Genomic DNA, 14,298 nt, shown 5'->3' on the forward strand with positions numbered 1-14,298 from the left:
ACTAAGTTTATGGAATATTCTAAACCATTCCTTGTCATTTCACCAGCCTTCACAGCATTATCACAAGGATTAGATTCCACTTCAAGAAACCACTTTCTTTGTTCATCCATTATAGTTTGATCATGAGATCACAGCATTCAGTCACGTCTCCAAGCTCCACTTCTCATCCTAGGTCTCTTGCTATTCCCACCACATCTGCAGTTACTTCCTCCACTCAAGTCCTGAACCCTCCACCCCCTCAAAGTCATCCATGACAGCTGGAATCAACTTCCCCCAGCTCCTGTTAGTGATAATATTTTGACTTCTTCCCTTGGAATCATCAATGTCTTTAATGGCATCTAGAATGGTGAGTCCTTTCCAGCAAGTTTTTAATTTAGTTTGCCCAGATCCATCAGAGGAATCATTATCTACAGCAGCTTTTGCCTTACAAAATATATTTATTAAATAGTAAGACTTGAAAGTTGAAACGACATCTTGAACCATGGGTTGCAGAATGGATACTATGTTAACAGCATGAAAACAACATTAATCTCATTTACTTCTCCAACAGAGCTCTTGGGTGACCAGGTGCACTGTCAGTGAGCAGTCATATTCTGAAAGGTATCTTTTTTTCTGAGCAGTAGGTCCTAACAGTAGGTTTAAAATATTTAGCAAATCATGTTGTTAACAGATGTGCTATCATCTGGGTATTGTCTCATTTATAGAGCACATGCAGAGCAGATTTAGCACAATCTTAAGGGCCCTAGGATTTTCAGAATGGCAAATGAACACTGGTTTCAACTTCAAGTCACCAGCTGCAGTAACTTCTGACAAAAGAGTGAAGCTGTCCTTTGAAACTTTGAAGCCAGGCACTGACTTCTTACTATGAAAATCCTAGATGCTCTTCTTCAAATAGAAGACTGTTTTGTCTACCTTGAAAATCTGTTGTTTAGTGAAATAGCCACCTTCAGAAGCTAGATCTTCTGGATAACTTGCTGCATCACCTTATACTTTTATGTTATAATGAAAGCTTCTTTACTTAAACCTTATGAACTAACCTCTCCTAGCTTCAAACTTTTCTTTAGAAACTTGTCTCTCAGCCTTCATAAAGAGAGTAAGGATCTTGCTCTGGATTAGGCTTTGGCTTAAGGGAATGTTATGGCTGATTTGATCTTCTGTTCAGATCATTAAAACTTTCTCCATATCAGCCGTAAGGCTCTTCTGCTTTCTAATCATTCATGTGTTCAGTGGAGTAGGACTTCTAATTTCCTTCAAGAACTTTCAATCCAATCATGAAATGGGCAAAAGACATGAAAAGAAATCTCACAGAGGAAGATGTAGACATGGCCAACAAGCACATGAGAAAATGCTCCGCATCCCTTGCCATCAGGGAAATACAAATCAAAACCACAATGAGATACCACCTCACACCAGTGAGAATGGGGAAAATTAACAAGACAGGAAACAACAAATGTTGGAGAGGATGTGGAGAAAGGGGAACCCTCCTGCACTGTTGGTGGGAATGTGAACTGGTGCAGTCACTCTGGAAAACTGTGTGGAGGTTCTTCAAAGAGTTAAAAATAGATCTGCCCTATGACCCAGCAATTGCACTGCTGGGGATTTACCCCAAGATACAGATGCAGTGAAATGCCGGGACACCTGCACCCCGATGTGTAAAGCAGCAATGTCCACAATAGCTAAACTGTGGAAGGAGCCTCGGTGTCCATCGAAAGATGAATGGATATAGAAGATGTGGTCTATGTATACACAATGGAATATTCCTCAGCCATTAGAAACGACAAATACCCACCATTTGCTTCGACATGGACAGAACTGGAGGGCATTATGCTGAGTGAAGTAAGTCAGTCGGAGAAGGACAAACATTTTATGGTCTCATTCATTTGGGGAATATAAAAAATTAGTGAAAGGGAATAAAGGGGAAAGGGGAAAAAATGAGTGGGAAATATCAGAAAGGGAGACAGAACATGAGAGACTCCTAACTCTGGGAAATGAACAAGGGGTGGTGGAAAGGGAGGTGGGCAGGGGGTGGGGGGGACTGGGTGATGGGCACTGAGGGGGGCACTTGATGGGATGAGCACTGGGTGTTATGCTATATGTTGGCAAAATGAACTCCAATAAAAAATATTTAAAAAAAAAAAAGAACTTTCCCTTTGCATTCACAACCTAATTGTTCAGCACAAGAGGCCTACCTTGGCTTTTGGCATGCCTTCCTCACTAAGCTTTAATCATTTCCAGCTTTCGCTTTAAGGTGAGAGATATGCAACTCTTTCTTTCACTTGAACACTTAGAAGCCACTACAGGATTATTAATTGGCCTAATTTCAGGATTTTTGTGTTTCAGGGGAAAGGGAGGTTCAAGGAGAGGGAGAGATGGGGAATGGCTGGTCAGTGGAGCAGTCAGAACATGCACAACACTTATGGATTAAGTTTACCATCTTACGTGAGTAGAGTTCATGGCACCTCAAAACAATTGCAATAGTAATACCAAAGATCAGTGATTATAGATCACTATGCATATATAACAATGAAAAAGTTTGAAATATTTCAAAAATTATCAAACTGTGACAGAAACATGAAATAAGTAAAAGGTATTCAAAAAATTATGGGACTCAATGCAGTGTTGCCACAAACCTTCAATTTGTTAAAAAAAACTGCAGTATCTGCAAAGTGCAATAAAGCAAATGCAATGAAATGACGTATGCCTATTTTAATCTATGTGTGGCTTCATTTATGTGTTCAGTGGTAGGGATTATTTTGCATTAAGCTCTAAGTTCTCCCTGAGAGCAACAGAATCTTCTGAAATATAGTTGGTTGGGGATAAGAGTGCAATTTGTGGTAAACCTAGTCAATCCTTATAAGGCCTTATTAATGGATACCCTAAGGAAATGATTCACTGACCACAGATAAAATGGAGCCAATAATCTTCACTGATTATTGTTCCATAGCACTTTAACATATGATATTGCAGCCCTTAGGCCCTCAGCAGATACATTACCTAGCTGGAGATTTCCTTCTGGTCAACAAATTAGCTATAGGATTTACATAATTTGAACTATCAGCAGCTCTATATATCAAATGAATCACAGCAGGAACAGGAAAATCTGTTCAATAATAAACCTTAAACTCTAATTAAGTATGTCCATCCAGAAGGGAGGACACACACACACACACACACACACACACACACACACACACGCAGGCCTCATCAATTTCACTGCAATTTCTCAGGATGTATTACAATAATAACATTCTAGGGGTCTCCCATACTCATATACAATACCCTCAAAGCTGTAACAAGTGAAGACAAAGACTAAATGAGAGAAGAATTAACCCACAAAACCCACAAAGATGATTACCTGGTAGTCTGGTTTTGTAAAATAATCCAAAGAGGAGATGTGATCCAAAAAGATGCTAAATTCTGGAGGGAGATGTTTCAACATAAGCCTGTGGTCATACCTCTCCTTAATAGAGCCTACTTGCTCCTGGGAAGTAAAGAGAACAGGAACCAAAGTCAATTTCTCTTGGCAGCTACACATTAACAGTCTCTCAGTAACAGTCTCAAGGGTAGTAGGGAATGAGATAGTGGGTAATTATGTATCAAGCAAGAACTGAGCTCTTACTAATAGCTTAATGTACACTGCTCTATGGGGGTGGGTTGGGAGGATTGTAATACATAACCAAAAGGGTAACACAGAGTTCTGCATTAGTGAATTGACAGTTTGCCAAAATAAAGAGTTGATCTTAAATCTAGTCTACTTTTTTAAATCAACACATATATTCAGTTTTCAAATTAAACAATATAATGTAACAATTAAAATTTAAAAGCTTATGTGACTTATAAAAAAGAAAAAGGAGATCTGGGGGAAAGAAAGGTTTTGAGAGAAAGCCAGAAATCGTATCAGAAGTGATGATTTAATAGATACTTAAATGAGTATTCTCCATGTACACAGAAAAAATTGTAACATTAATTAGAGCTTGAATATCAGCTTAATTTTAGTTCTTATATGTGAGTATATTCTTATCTGTTATGTCTACCCAGGAGAAAATTTTATTCCTTCCCTTACCAAAACTGATATTTCCAAAATTACCTTGTCCTTTATTTTTCTCCAAGGCAGCTGACCAACCACAAACTCCACCAACATGTAGAATAAGGACCAAAGGTCATCATGTCTTCCCATTTCCTTCATAAGTAAAACAGAATTCATTCACATTACATTACTATTCCTTCTGTGTATATGACACTGCCTAAAGACTAACCATTGTATTTCTTAAAATTTTGAATATATTTCCCCTAAAATCTTCTGGTACATATATCTACATAGGTATGTAACAATCTATATAACAGAATGGATATAATGAAATATTTTTTGCTACAAAAAACACCCAAAACCCCAGAAATACTGGAAATATAATTAACAGCCTGTTAATTCATAAATGAGTTCATTAACAAGGGAAGGTGATTGCCAAGGGCTGAGGGAAAGGGGAAGGGTAAATTAGCATTTAGTGGATATGGAGTTTCAGTGTTGCAAAATGAAAAACTTATAGAACTTTGTTGCACACTAATGTGAATATACTTAACACTGCTGAATTGTGCACTTAAAAATGGTTAACATAGGGAACACCTGGGTGGCTCAGCAGCTGAGCATCTGCCTTTGGCTCAGGGCGTGATCCCAGAGTCCTGGGATTGAGTCCCTCAGCAGGCTTCCCGCATAGAGCCTGCTTCTCCCTCTGCCTGTGTCTCTGCCTCTCTCTCTTTCATGAATAAATAAAATCTTTAAAAAAATGGTTAACATAGATGGTAGCTACATCAGTGAGCAGGCATAGCATAAGATACAAAGTTGTTGCATCACTGTGTTGTATGCCTTAAACTAATATAACATTGTGTGTCAACTACACTTTTAAAAAAAGTTAACATGGTAAATTTAATGTGATATGTTTTTTATCACAATTAAAAAAAAAGAATTAAAGCAAATCCTAGAAGCCAAAATTAAAAGAAAGCTGGAAACAAGGGAAGCAAGCTGATGCTGAAGCTTTGGTTTTAGACGCATCTGGTACAGGCTGTGTCAACCAAGGTTCTTACAATCAAGAAGGGGATAGGTATAAAAGTATGAAGTCTACAAAAGACAGGAGTTGTACCTGCAACACTTCCCCTTAGGACCTCACCAAATAGCTAGGACCCTCAAAGGACTATCTTTAGTGCAATATTGGTGTGTACATTATACTGCAATAATTTTTTTTCTGTAAAATTTAACCACTATCAAAGGAATAAAGTAAGTAGTTTAAAAAATTGCCCTGAAAATTTGTTACTACAGGCCTGCCCCTCACTCAGATTTGGGGTTTAACTTTATACCACTGGGAAATCAAGTCCAGAAATTGTTTTCTGGGTGATCCTGTCCTGCAGTAATGACAGAAGCAACTGAAAATCCTCAAGATAAAAGCACCCTTAAATCAAGCCTCACAAAAGTCCTATAGATAAAGGCCCACGAAATATAAGCTCATTCAAAAGTATAAAATACATTAGGAAGCAAGCTATCATAAGCTAATGACAAGAGAAATTATACAGCAGAATTAGATATCCAAGAATTTCAGATATGGAATTATACGATAAAGAGCACAAAATAAAAATGTTTAAAATGCTTAACCAAAACATGGACTCAAAATTATGAGAAAGGAACAATATCCTATCTAAAAAAATAAAAAGGCCTATTCGATTTCAAAAAGGACCAAACTGAACATCTAGAAATTAAAAATTCAATGGCTAGGTTAGAAAGCTGATCAAAAACAGCAGAAAAGGGACACCTGGATGGCTCAGTGGTTGAGTGTCTGCCTTTGGATCAGGTTGTGATCCTGGAGTCCTGGGATGGAATCCCATAATCAGGCTCTTTGCAGGGAGCCTGCTTCTTCCTGTGCCTACGTCTCTGCCTCTCTCTCAGTGTATCTTGTGAATAAATGAATAAAATCTTTAAAAAAAAAAAAACAGAAAAAAAATTAATGAACTCGAAGATAAATCTGAAGAAAACATCTAGAACGCAACACAAAGACATAAAAGAGTTAGAAAATCTGAGAGTAAACTTAAGAGACATGGAAGACAGAATAAGATCTAACATACATCAATTTGAGATATGAAAAAAGAGGTATTGAAAGAAGGGGAAAGAGGCAATATTTAAAGAAGAAATGTCTGAGAATCTTCCAGAATGTATGAAAGACATGAATGTTCAGATTTAGGAAGCATAACAAATCCCAAACTGAATAATTATAAAGAAATCCACATCTAGGCATATTCCAACTTATCTGTTGAATAGCAAAGACAAAAGATATCTAAAATAGTCAAAGAAAAAGGACAAAGTAAATACAAAATAACAACTAAATGAACAAAGATCCTCTCAAAAGCAACCACAGAACCAGAAGACAGAATTTCTTCAAATTACTGAAATAAAACATTTATTAATGAAGGACTGAGATGTAGGACAATAATGTAGTGGACAGAGTTCAAGTATTTTGAAAAGTCCTCTACTGGTCTGGGAATTATTCATGTTAAGAATTTAAGATTAAGATACAAAAAAAAAAAAAAAAAAACCAGAAATGGAGGACATTATGTTTAGAAATTATCAAATCAAGGTCACAGAATAGGGAAGAAAAAAAGTATACTAGAATTATCTGAGCAGTTTTTAAAAATTAGACAAGTACCTCTGAAAGTTCCACTAGTTTCATTCCTACATTATCACATAAGCTAACAACCACTGTGAAGCTGTGTAAAGCATTCTACTCTTCTCTTCAAGTGTGCTAGAAGCAGAAAAGAAAGGTAGAAACTGCTGACAGACATTATCAAATTCCTCTACCAAGATCAGATGAATAGCAAATAATATGAAGGTTAACAGAGTTAATTCCAAGAGCACTCCATGGGCTGGAAAAGCTTTTATAAGAGATCTCTACAGATTAAAAAAAAAAAAAGTAAAAATATATAATCTTTCTACTAGATATTTTGGAAATGCTTAAAAAGCTGTATCATCTCTGGAAATGTTTATGCTTATCTCAGAAAGAGTGTCCTATCTCAAAGATTCCAATGTTGACCAGATTTTTAAATAGAATTAATTAGAAAGACTAGTAATTCTAAAGGCTTTTAAGAATGTTTCTGGAAAATAAAAGGACTTTTTTTTCAAGACAGAAGAATTGACCAGATGCCATAATTTTTTAAAGTTTATTTACTTTTTGGTAATCTCTGCACCCAAGATGGGGTTCAAACTCACAACTCCAAGATCAAGCTGCATGTTCTTCTGACTAGGCCAGCCAGACAGGCACCCTGACTGGATGCCATAAGTTAATATAATATTGAATCAAACCAAATTAGCTGAAATGCTTGGCAGAGTCCTACATCATACACTGATAAATATACTTTTCCTATTTTCAATTTATAATCATATTATTAGGAACCAAATTAACTTATATGTTATAGCATAACATACTCTTCCTACTATAGTTAGTTAGCATTAGTCAAATTTTCATTAAGGCAATTTCGGCTTCACAGAACAAAAACAAGGCAACACAAGATCTAGAAAAGATTTCTCTTTATTTTATCAAGCAGTCACATGTTAAATTTCTCAGCTCCAACCAGACAAGTTCAAGAACTGAAAGTTCATAAAATACCCACCTTGCCTACTCATAGTTAAGGTTCAGAATGAGAAAAAAAAATAGAGAACAAAAGTAGCAAAAAAGAGACTTTAAAAATTTAACCCAAAAGGTATAATTTCCGAAGATGAAAACTTAGAAGTTGTTTGTACTTGAGATCTTCATGAAAAGAAAACACTGAATGGAGAAGGGTTATCACAGATTAGATGCATACTACGGATAAAATGATGATCCCTATATTTCATTAGGTATTGATAGTATGATGTTCCCAAATAACTTCTCAAGATTAGAATACAGATGGTTCTATTTCTTCAAAATTCTATTATAAATTTAATACTTTTACCTAATTAAGGATACAAGGTTTCCTACACACACACACACACACACACACACACACACACACACACAGAGCTATTATCTATTTGGCAAATACATTATTTTTATGTGACCTGCACATCTATTATCTACTATATACACTATGGTACATTAGTATTACTAATACCTTACTTTCTGCGCCCAAGCACCTTCAATACTTGTGTACTCTAATGTAAAAAAGTCAATCTGAATCAAGTAATGAGCATATTTAGATATGACTCTAGTTCAGATACCTACCCTGTTTCGATGAGCATTGATTGATGCATAACGAACTGTCCCTCGAAAGCCTGCCACAGCTCGAGGCTACAACAAAACCAAGCAAAGAGTAATAAAATAAGCTTCAAATAGCAAAAGACTCAGCACATCTGAGCCCATGAAGTAGATGGGAAAAACATGCATTACTGTCACAATAAAATACTACTTAAATTTCTAATTTTTTACTGTGAAATTACAGAAAATTAGATATCTCTAAATCATGTTTAAAAACTACTAACATTTTAATTATCAGTGAGCCCCATTTTGTTCTACTACATTTTAAAATAAAGTAGCATTTATTATAAATTCTATACATTAGAAAACACTAAATGCTTTCATATATCCAGAATCATGCCAAGCACTGTAGTATATACACTAATATGCAGGCTCTGGTTACATTTAAGTATAATAAGACCACAAGGAATCTCTAAGTAAAGATGCCAGCCTCTTCATGTCCTGGCTATTTCATTCAAACTCAATTTGAAGATGATGGCAATTTATATCCCTCCATATACATATATATGCAGTTCATATATTCATAAATCAAGTTACTGGTTAACAGTTACATGCTAGGTATGGGGAATAAACCCAAACATGAAGAATACATGATCCCAGCTCTGGAGAGCTCAACTTAGAATAAAGTCCAAACTCTTCTTATTTGGCCTATAAGATTTCCATGATTTCAAACTGGCCTCATTCCAATGGATGTACTTACACTTTTTACTACAATCAACTATGTTTCTAGCTTATTCTGCTATTCTCTCCAGCTGGAAAACCATTTCTGTACATACCTCCCATGACTAGCTCTTCTATCCCACACTTAGCCCTTTGCTCAAATGTCCCCTCCTCAGAAGTGTTCCTTAATTATCCTAATCTAAAATACTACCCATCCCCCTTCAATGCCACTCCATTCTTTTTTTACTTTGCTTTATTTTTTTCTCACAATATCTTTAATTCCCTAAAATCAATTTTATTTACATTTTTACTTATTTGTTCACTGCCTATCTTCTTCCATTGAACTATATACTCTGTAATGGCAAGGTCTTGGTCTTGCTCATTTCACAGACCTAGAAACAGGCTCTGATAGTTATCTAAATTTATCTGAAGACACAGAATTAGTAGGTGATAGAACCAAATCAACCAAGGTTTTTTGATTAAAATCATACCCTGTTTCTACTCTACTGCTTCACAAGCATCAAGTCAGTACCCTAAGAAGTCACAGATGGCACCACAGCTCAATATGAAAACTTGAAAAACATGAAAATGATCACAGCCAATAATTTCCATTAGCAGACTTTTTCTCCCAATAACTTCTAATTATCTTCAATTAAGATGTATTACCTTTATAGTCAGAAAAAGACTATAATAAATGTTATTTTAAAAATCCTTAGCTATCAGAATCATTCTTGTCATATGCTATGATATATGTGTTTTCCTTTGTTTGATCATTTTTGTAATCTACGTGTTATCTGTTCAAGTTAGTTTTCTATTTCTTCTTTCATGGAATTCTGTATTCCCTTTCTTAAAATTTTCATTTCATTTCATTTTTAATTAAGTAAGCTCTGCACCCAACATGGGGCTTGCACCCAAGATCAAGAGTTACATGTCCTATTGACTGAGCCAGCCAGTTGCCCTTCTCTTCCCTATTTAATTACTCCTTTTTGTTTTTGTCTTAAGAGTTAACTGTTTAAAAAATATTCTTTGTATTAAATGAAAACTCTCAGGAATCAAAAGTTTCTGTGATATATTTAAATCCCTTTTCTTAGCTGCCATTCATTGATAATCATAATCAGTAGACATCAATATTTTCCTAAGATAGCACAACCAACAAGAATATCTAATATTCTCAATTCGATGGAACTTTGAGGTCACAGATTTCTTTTCTAGACAAAGAATGTATAGGATTATATATGAAAACCTACTATGAACCCTTTTCACTAACATTTCATTGGTTGTACTTTTATTCATTACCTGACAAAAGCCTTCACTGACAAAAATGTTTTTGTAGTATGTACTTTTGCCCAATTATTTTCATTCCAGTAACTGTAAGGATCCAAATCTCTAGAGATATTACCACACTCTGCAGCCCAGTCCACAGTTAATCAGACACATAGACATCTCCCTGATAGATTCTAGCCAAGATAAACAAAGAGGACTCTTTCCAGTTAAGAGTGCATCTGACTTTGCTTCTTCAAGGGAAAGGTTAAGCTAAAGAGAGATCAGCTATTTAGAAAGATCTTGATATGACTCATCAAAGAAATAATGCCAGGTCAAGAAAATTCAACCACCATTAAGCAGAAAGACAACTCAATCCATCTGGGGAAAACAACCATATATACAACTAATTCTAATTTAAAGCTGATTATAGAAAGGGGAGGGCAAGATGGCGGAAGAGGAGGGTCCCCAAGTCACCTGTCCCCACCAAATAACCTAGATAACCTTCAAATCATCCTGAAAATCTACGAATTCGGCCTGAGATTTAAAGAGAGAACAGCTGGAATGCTACAGTGAGAAGAGTTTGCACTTCGATCAAGGTAGGAAGATGGGGAGAAAAGAAATAAAGAAACCAAAGGCATCCAAGGGGGAGGGGCCCCGCGAGGAGCCGGGCTGAGTGTCCCCAGGACAGGAGAGCCCCGTCCCGGAGAAGCAGGAGCGGCACCAACCTTCCCGGGCGGAAAGGGGCTCGCAGGGAGTTGGAGCAGGACCCAGGAGGGTGGGGATGCCCTCGGGCTCCCTGGGACACTAACAGACACCTGCGCGCCCAGGAGAGTGCGCCGAGCTCCCTAAGGGCTGCAGCGCGCACAGCGGGACCCGGAGCAGCTCCGAGGGGCTCGGGAGCGGCTCCGCGGAGGGGGCTGCGGGGCGGGAGCGCGAATCCAACAGCGCAGGCCCCGGAGCACAGGGCGCCGGGACACAGCCCAAGATCCGGCCTCCCCGCGGGACAGGCAGAGGCCAGAAGGGCCCAGGACAGCAAGGACGCTCCTGCCCCGCCCAGGAGCCTCCAGGCCCTGCAGACCTCAGGAGAGCTCCGGAGTTACTGCGGGGGCTGACTCCAGGGCGGAGAGCTCGCCCCGCCACTGCGGTTGTTCTTCCTGGGGCCTCATGGGATAAACAACCCCCACTGAGCCCTGCACCAGGCAGGGGGCAGAGAAGCTCCCCCAAGTACTAACACCTGAAAATCAGCACAACAGGCCCCTCCCGAGAAGACCAGCTAGACGGACAAGTTCCAGGGGAAGTCAAGGGACTTAAAGTATACAGAATCAGAAGATACATCCCCGTGATTTTCTTTTTCTTTTTTTTTCTTTTGATTACTGCTTGCTTCCCCCAACCTTTTTTCCTTTCTTTCTTTTTCTTTTTCTTCTCTTTTTTTCTTTTTTTCTTCCTTTTTTCTTTTTTTCTTTTTCTCCTTTCTTTCCTTCTTTCTCTCCTCTCTTTTTCTCCTTTTCCCAATACAACTTGTTTTTGACCACTCTGCACTGAGCAAAATGACTAGAAGGAAAACCTCACCTCAAAAGAAAGAATCAGAAACAGTCCTCTCTCCCACAGAGTTACAAAATCTGGATTACAATTCAATGTCAGAAAGCCAATTCAGAAGCACTATTATACAGCTACTGGTGGCTCTAGAAAAAAGCATAAAGGACTCAAGAGACTTCATGACTGCAGAATTTAGAGCTAATCAGGCAGAAATTAAAAATCAATTGAATGAGATGCAATCCAAACTAGAAGTCCTAACGACGAGGGTTAACGAGGTGGAAGAATGAGTGAGTGACATAGAAGACAAGTTGATGGCAAAGAGGGAAACTGAGGAAAAAAGAGACAAACTATTAAAAGACCATGAGGATAGATTAAGGGAAATAAACGACAGCCTGAGGAAGAAAAACCTACGTTTAACTGGGGTTCCCGAGGGCACCGAAAGGGACAGAGGGCCAGAATATTATTTGAACAAATCATAGCTGAAAACTTTCCTAATCTGGGAAGGGAAACAGGCATCCAGATCCAGGAAATAGAGAGATCCCCCCCTAAAATCAATAAAAACCGTTCAACGCCTCGACATCTAATAGTTAAGCTTGCAAATTCCAAAGATAAAGAGAAGATCCTTAAAGCAGCAAGAGACAAGAAATCCCTGGACCTTTATGGGGAGGAGTATTAGGGTAACAGCAGACCTCTCCACAGAGACCTGTCAGCCAAGAAAGGGCTGGCAGGATATATTCAGGGTCCTAAATGAGAAGAACATGCAACCAAGAATACTTTATCCAGCAAGGCTCTCATTCAAAATGGAAGGAGAGATAAAGAGCTTCCAAGACAGGCAGGAACTGAAAGAATATGTGACCTCCAAACCAGCTCTGCAAGAAATTTTAAGGGGGACTCTTAAAATTCCCCTTTAAGAAGAAGTTCAGTGGAACAATCCACAAAAACAAGGACTGAATAGATATCATGATGACACTAAACTCATACCTGTCAATAGTAACTCTGAACGCGAACGGGCTTAATGACCCCATCAAAAGGCGCAGGGTTTCAGACTGGATAAAAAAGCAGGACCCATCTATTTGCTGTCTACAAGAGACTCATTTTAGATAGGAGGACACCTACAGCCTGAAAATAAAAGGTTGGAGAACCATTTACCATTCAAATGGTCCTCAAAAGAAAGCAAGGGTAGCCATCCTTATATCAGATAAACTAAAATTTACCCCGAAGACTGTAGTGAGAGATGAAGAGGGACACTATATCATACTTAAAGGATCTATCCAACAAGAGGACTTAACAATCCTCAATATATATGCCCCAAATGTGGGAGATCCCAAATATTTAAATCAATTAATAACCAAAGTGAAGAAGTACTTAGATAATAATACACTTATACTTGGTGACTTCAATCTAGCTCTTTCTATACTAGATAGGTCTTCTAAGCACAACATATACAAAGAGAGCTTTAAATGATACACTTGACCAGATGGATTTCACAGATATCTACAGAACTTTACATCCAAACTCAACTGAATACACATTCTTCTCAAGTGCACATGGAACTTTCTCCAGAATAGACCACATACTGGGTCACAAATCAGGTCTGAACCCATACCAAAAGATTGGGATCGTCCCCTAAATATTCTCAGACCATAATGCCTTGAAATTAGAACTAAATCACAACAAGAAGTTTGGAAGGACCTCAAACAAGTGGAGGTTAAGGACCATCCTGCTAAAAGATGAAAGGGTCAACCAGGAAATTAAGGAAGAATTAAAAAGATTCATGGAAACTAATGAGATTAAAGATACAACCGTTCAAAATCTTTGGGATGCAGCAAAAACAGTCCTAAGGAGGAAATACATCACAATACAAGCATCCATTCAAAAACTGGAAAGAACTCAAATACAAAAGCTAACCTTACACATAAAGGAGCTAGAGAAAAAACAGCAAATAGATCCTACACCTAGGAGAATAAGAGAGTTAATAAAGATTCGAGCAGAACTCAATGAAATCGAGACCAGAAGAACTGTGGAACAGATCAACAGAACCAGGAGTTGGTTCTTTGAAAGAATTAATAAGATAGATAAACCATTAGCCAGCCTTATTAAAAAGAAGAGAGAGAAGACTCAAATTAATAAAATCATGAATGAGAAAGGAGAGATCACTACCAACACCAAGGAAATACAAACAATTTTAAAAACATATTATGAACAGCTATACGCCAATAAATTAGGCAATCTAGAAGAAATGGATGCATTCCTGGAAAGCCACAAACTACCAAAACTGCAACAGGAAGAAACAGAAAACCTGAACAGGCCAATAACCAGGGAGGAAATTGCAGCAGTCATCAAAAACCTCCCAAGACACAAAAGTCCAGGGCCAGATGGCTTCCCAAGGGAATTCTTCAAACGTTTAAAGAAGAAACCATACCTATTCTACTAAGGTAGAATAATTGGAACAATAGAAAGAGATGGAGTACTTCCAAATTCATTCTATGAGGCCAGCATCACCTTAATTCCAAAACTAGACAAAGACCCCACCAAAAAGGAGAATTACAGACCAATATCCCTGATGAAC

General features: G+C 37.7%; 1 protein-coding gene across 3 annotated transcripts in view; it reads right to left on the reverse strand.

The window, feature by feature from the left end:
- TTBK2 (tau tubulin kinase 2) overlaps positions 1 to 14,298 on the reverse strand; it is a 184,178-nt gene that overhangs the window by 52,981 nt on the left and 116,899 nt on the right. For all 3 annotated transcript variants that reach the window (XM_055316791.1, XM_055316792.1, XM_055316793.1), the window contains 3 exons: positions 8,238 to 8,303; positions 4,088 to 4,180; positions 3,356 to 3,481 (listed from right to left, as the gene is read on the reverse strand). In XM_055316791.1, coding sequence (XP_055172766.1) covers positions 3,356 to 3,481; positions 4,088 to 4,180; positions 8,238 to 8,303 — 285 coding nt within the window. The remainder of the gene's footprint in view (positions 1 to 3,355; positions 3,482 to 4,087; positions 4,181 to 8,237; positions 8,304 to 14,298) is intronic.

This window comes from Nyctereutes procyonoides, unplaced genomic scaffold, assembly GCF_905146905.1.
Source record: "Nyctereutes procyonoides isolate TBG_1078 unplaced genomic scaffold, NYPRO_anot_genome, whole genome shotgun sequence".
In the NCBI taxonomy this organism is placed as follows: domain Eukaryota; kingdom Metazoa; phylum Chordata; class Mammalia; order Carnivora; family Canidae; genus Nyctereutes; species Nyctereutes procyonoides.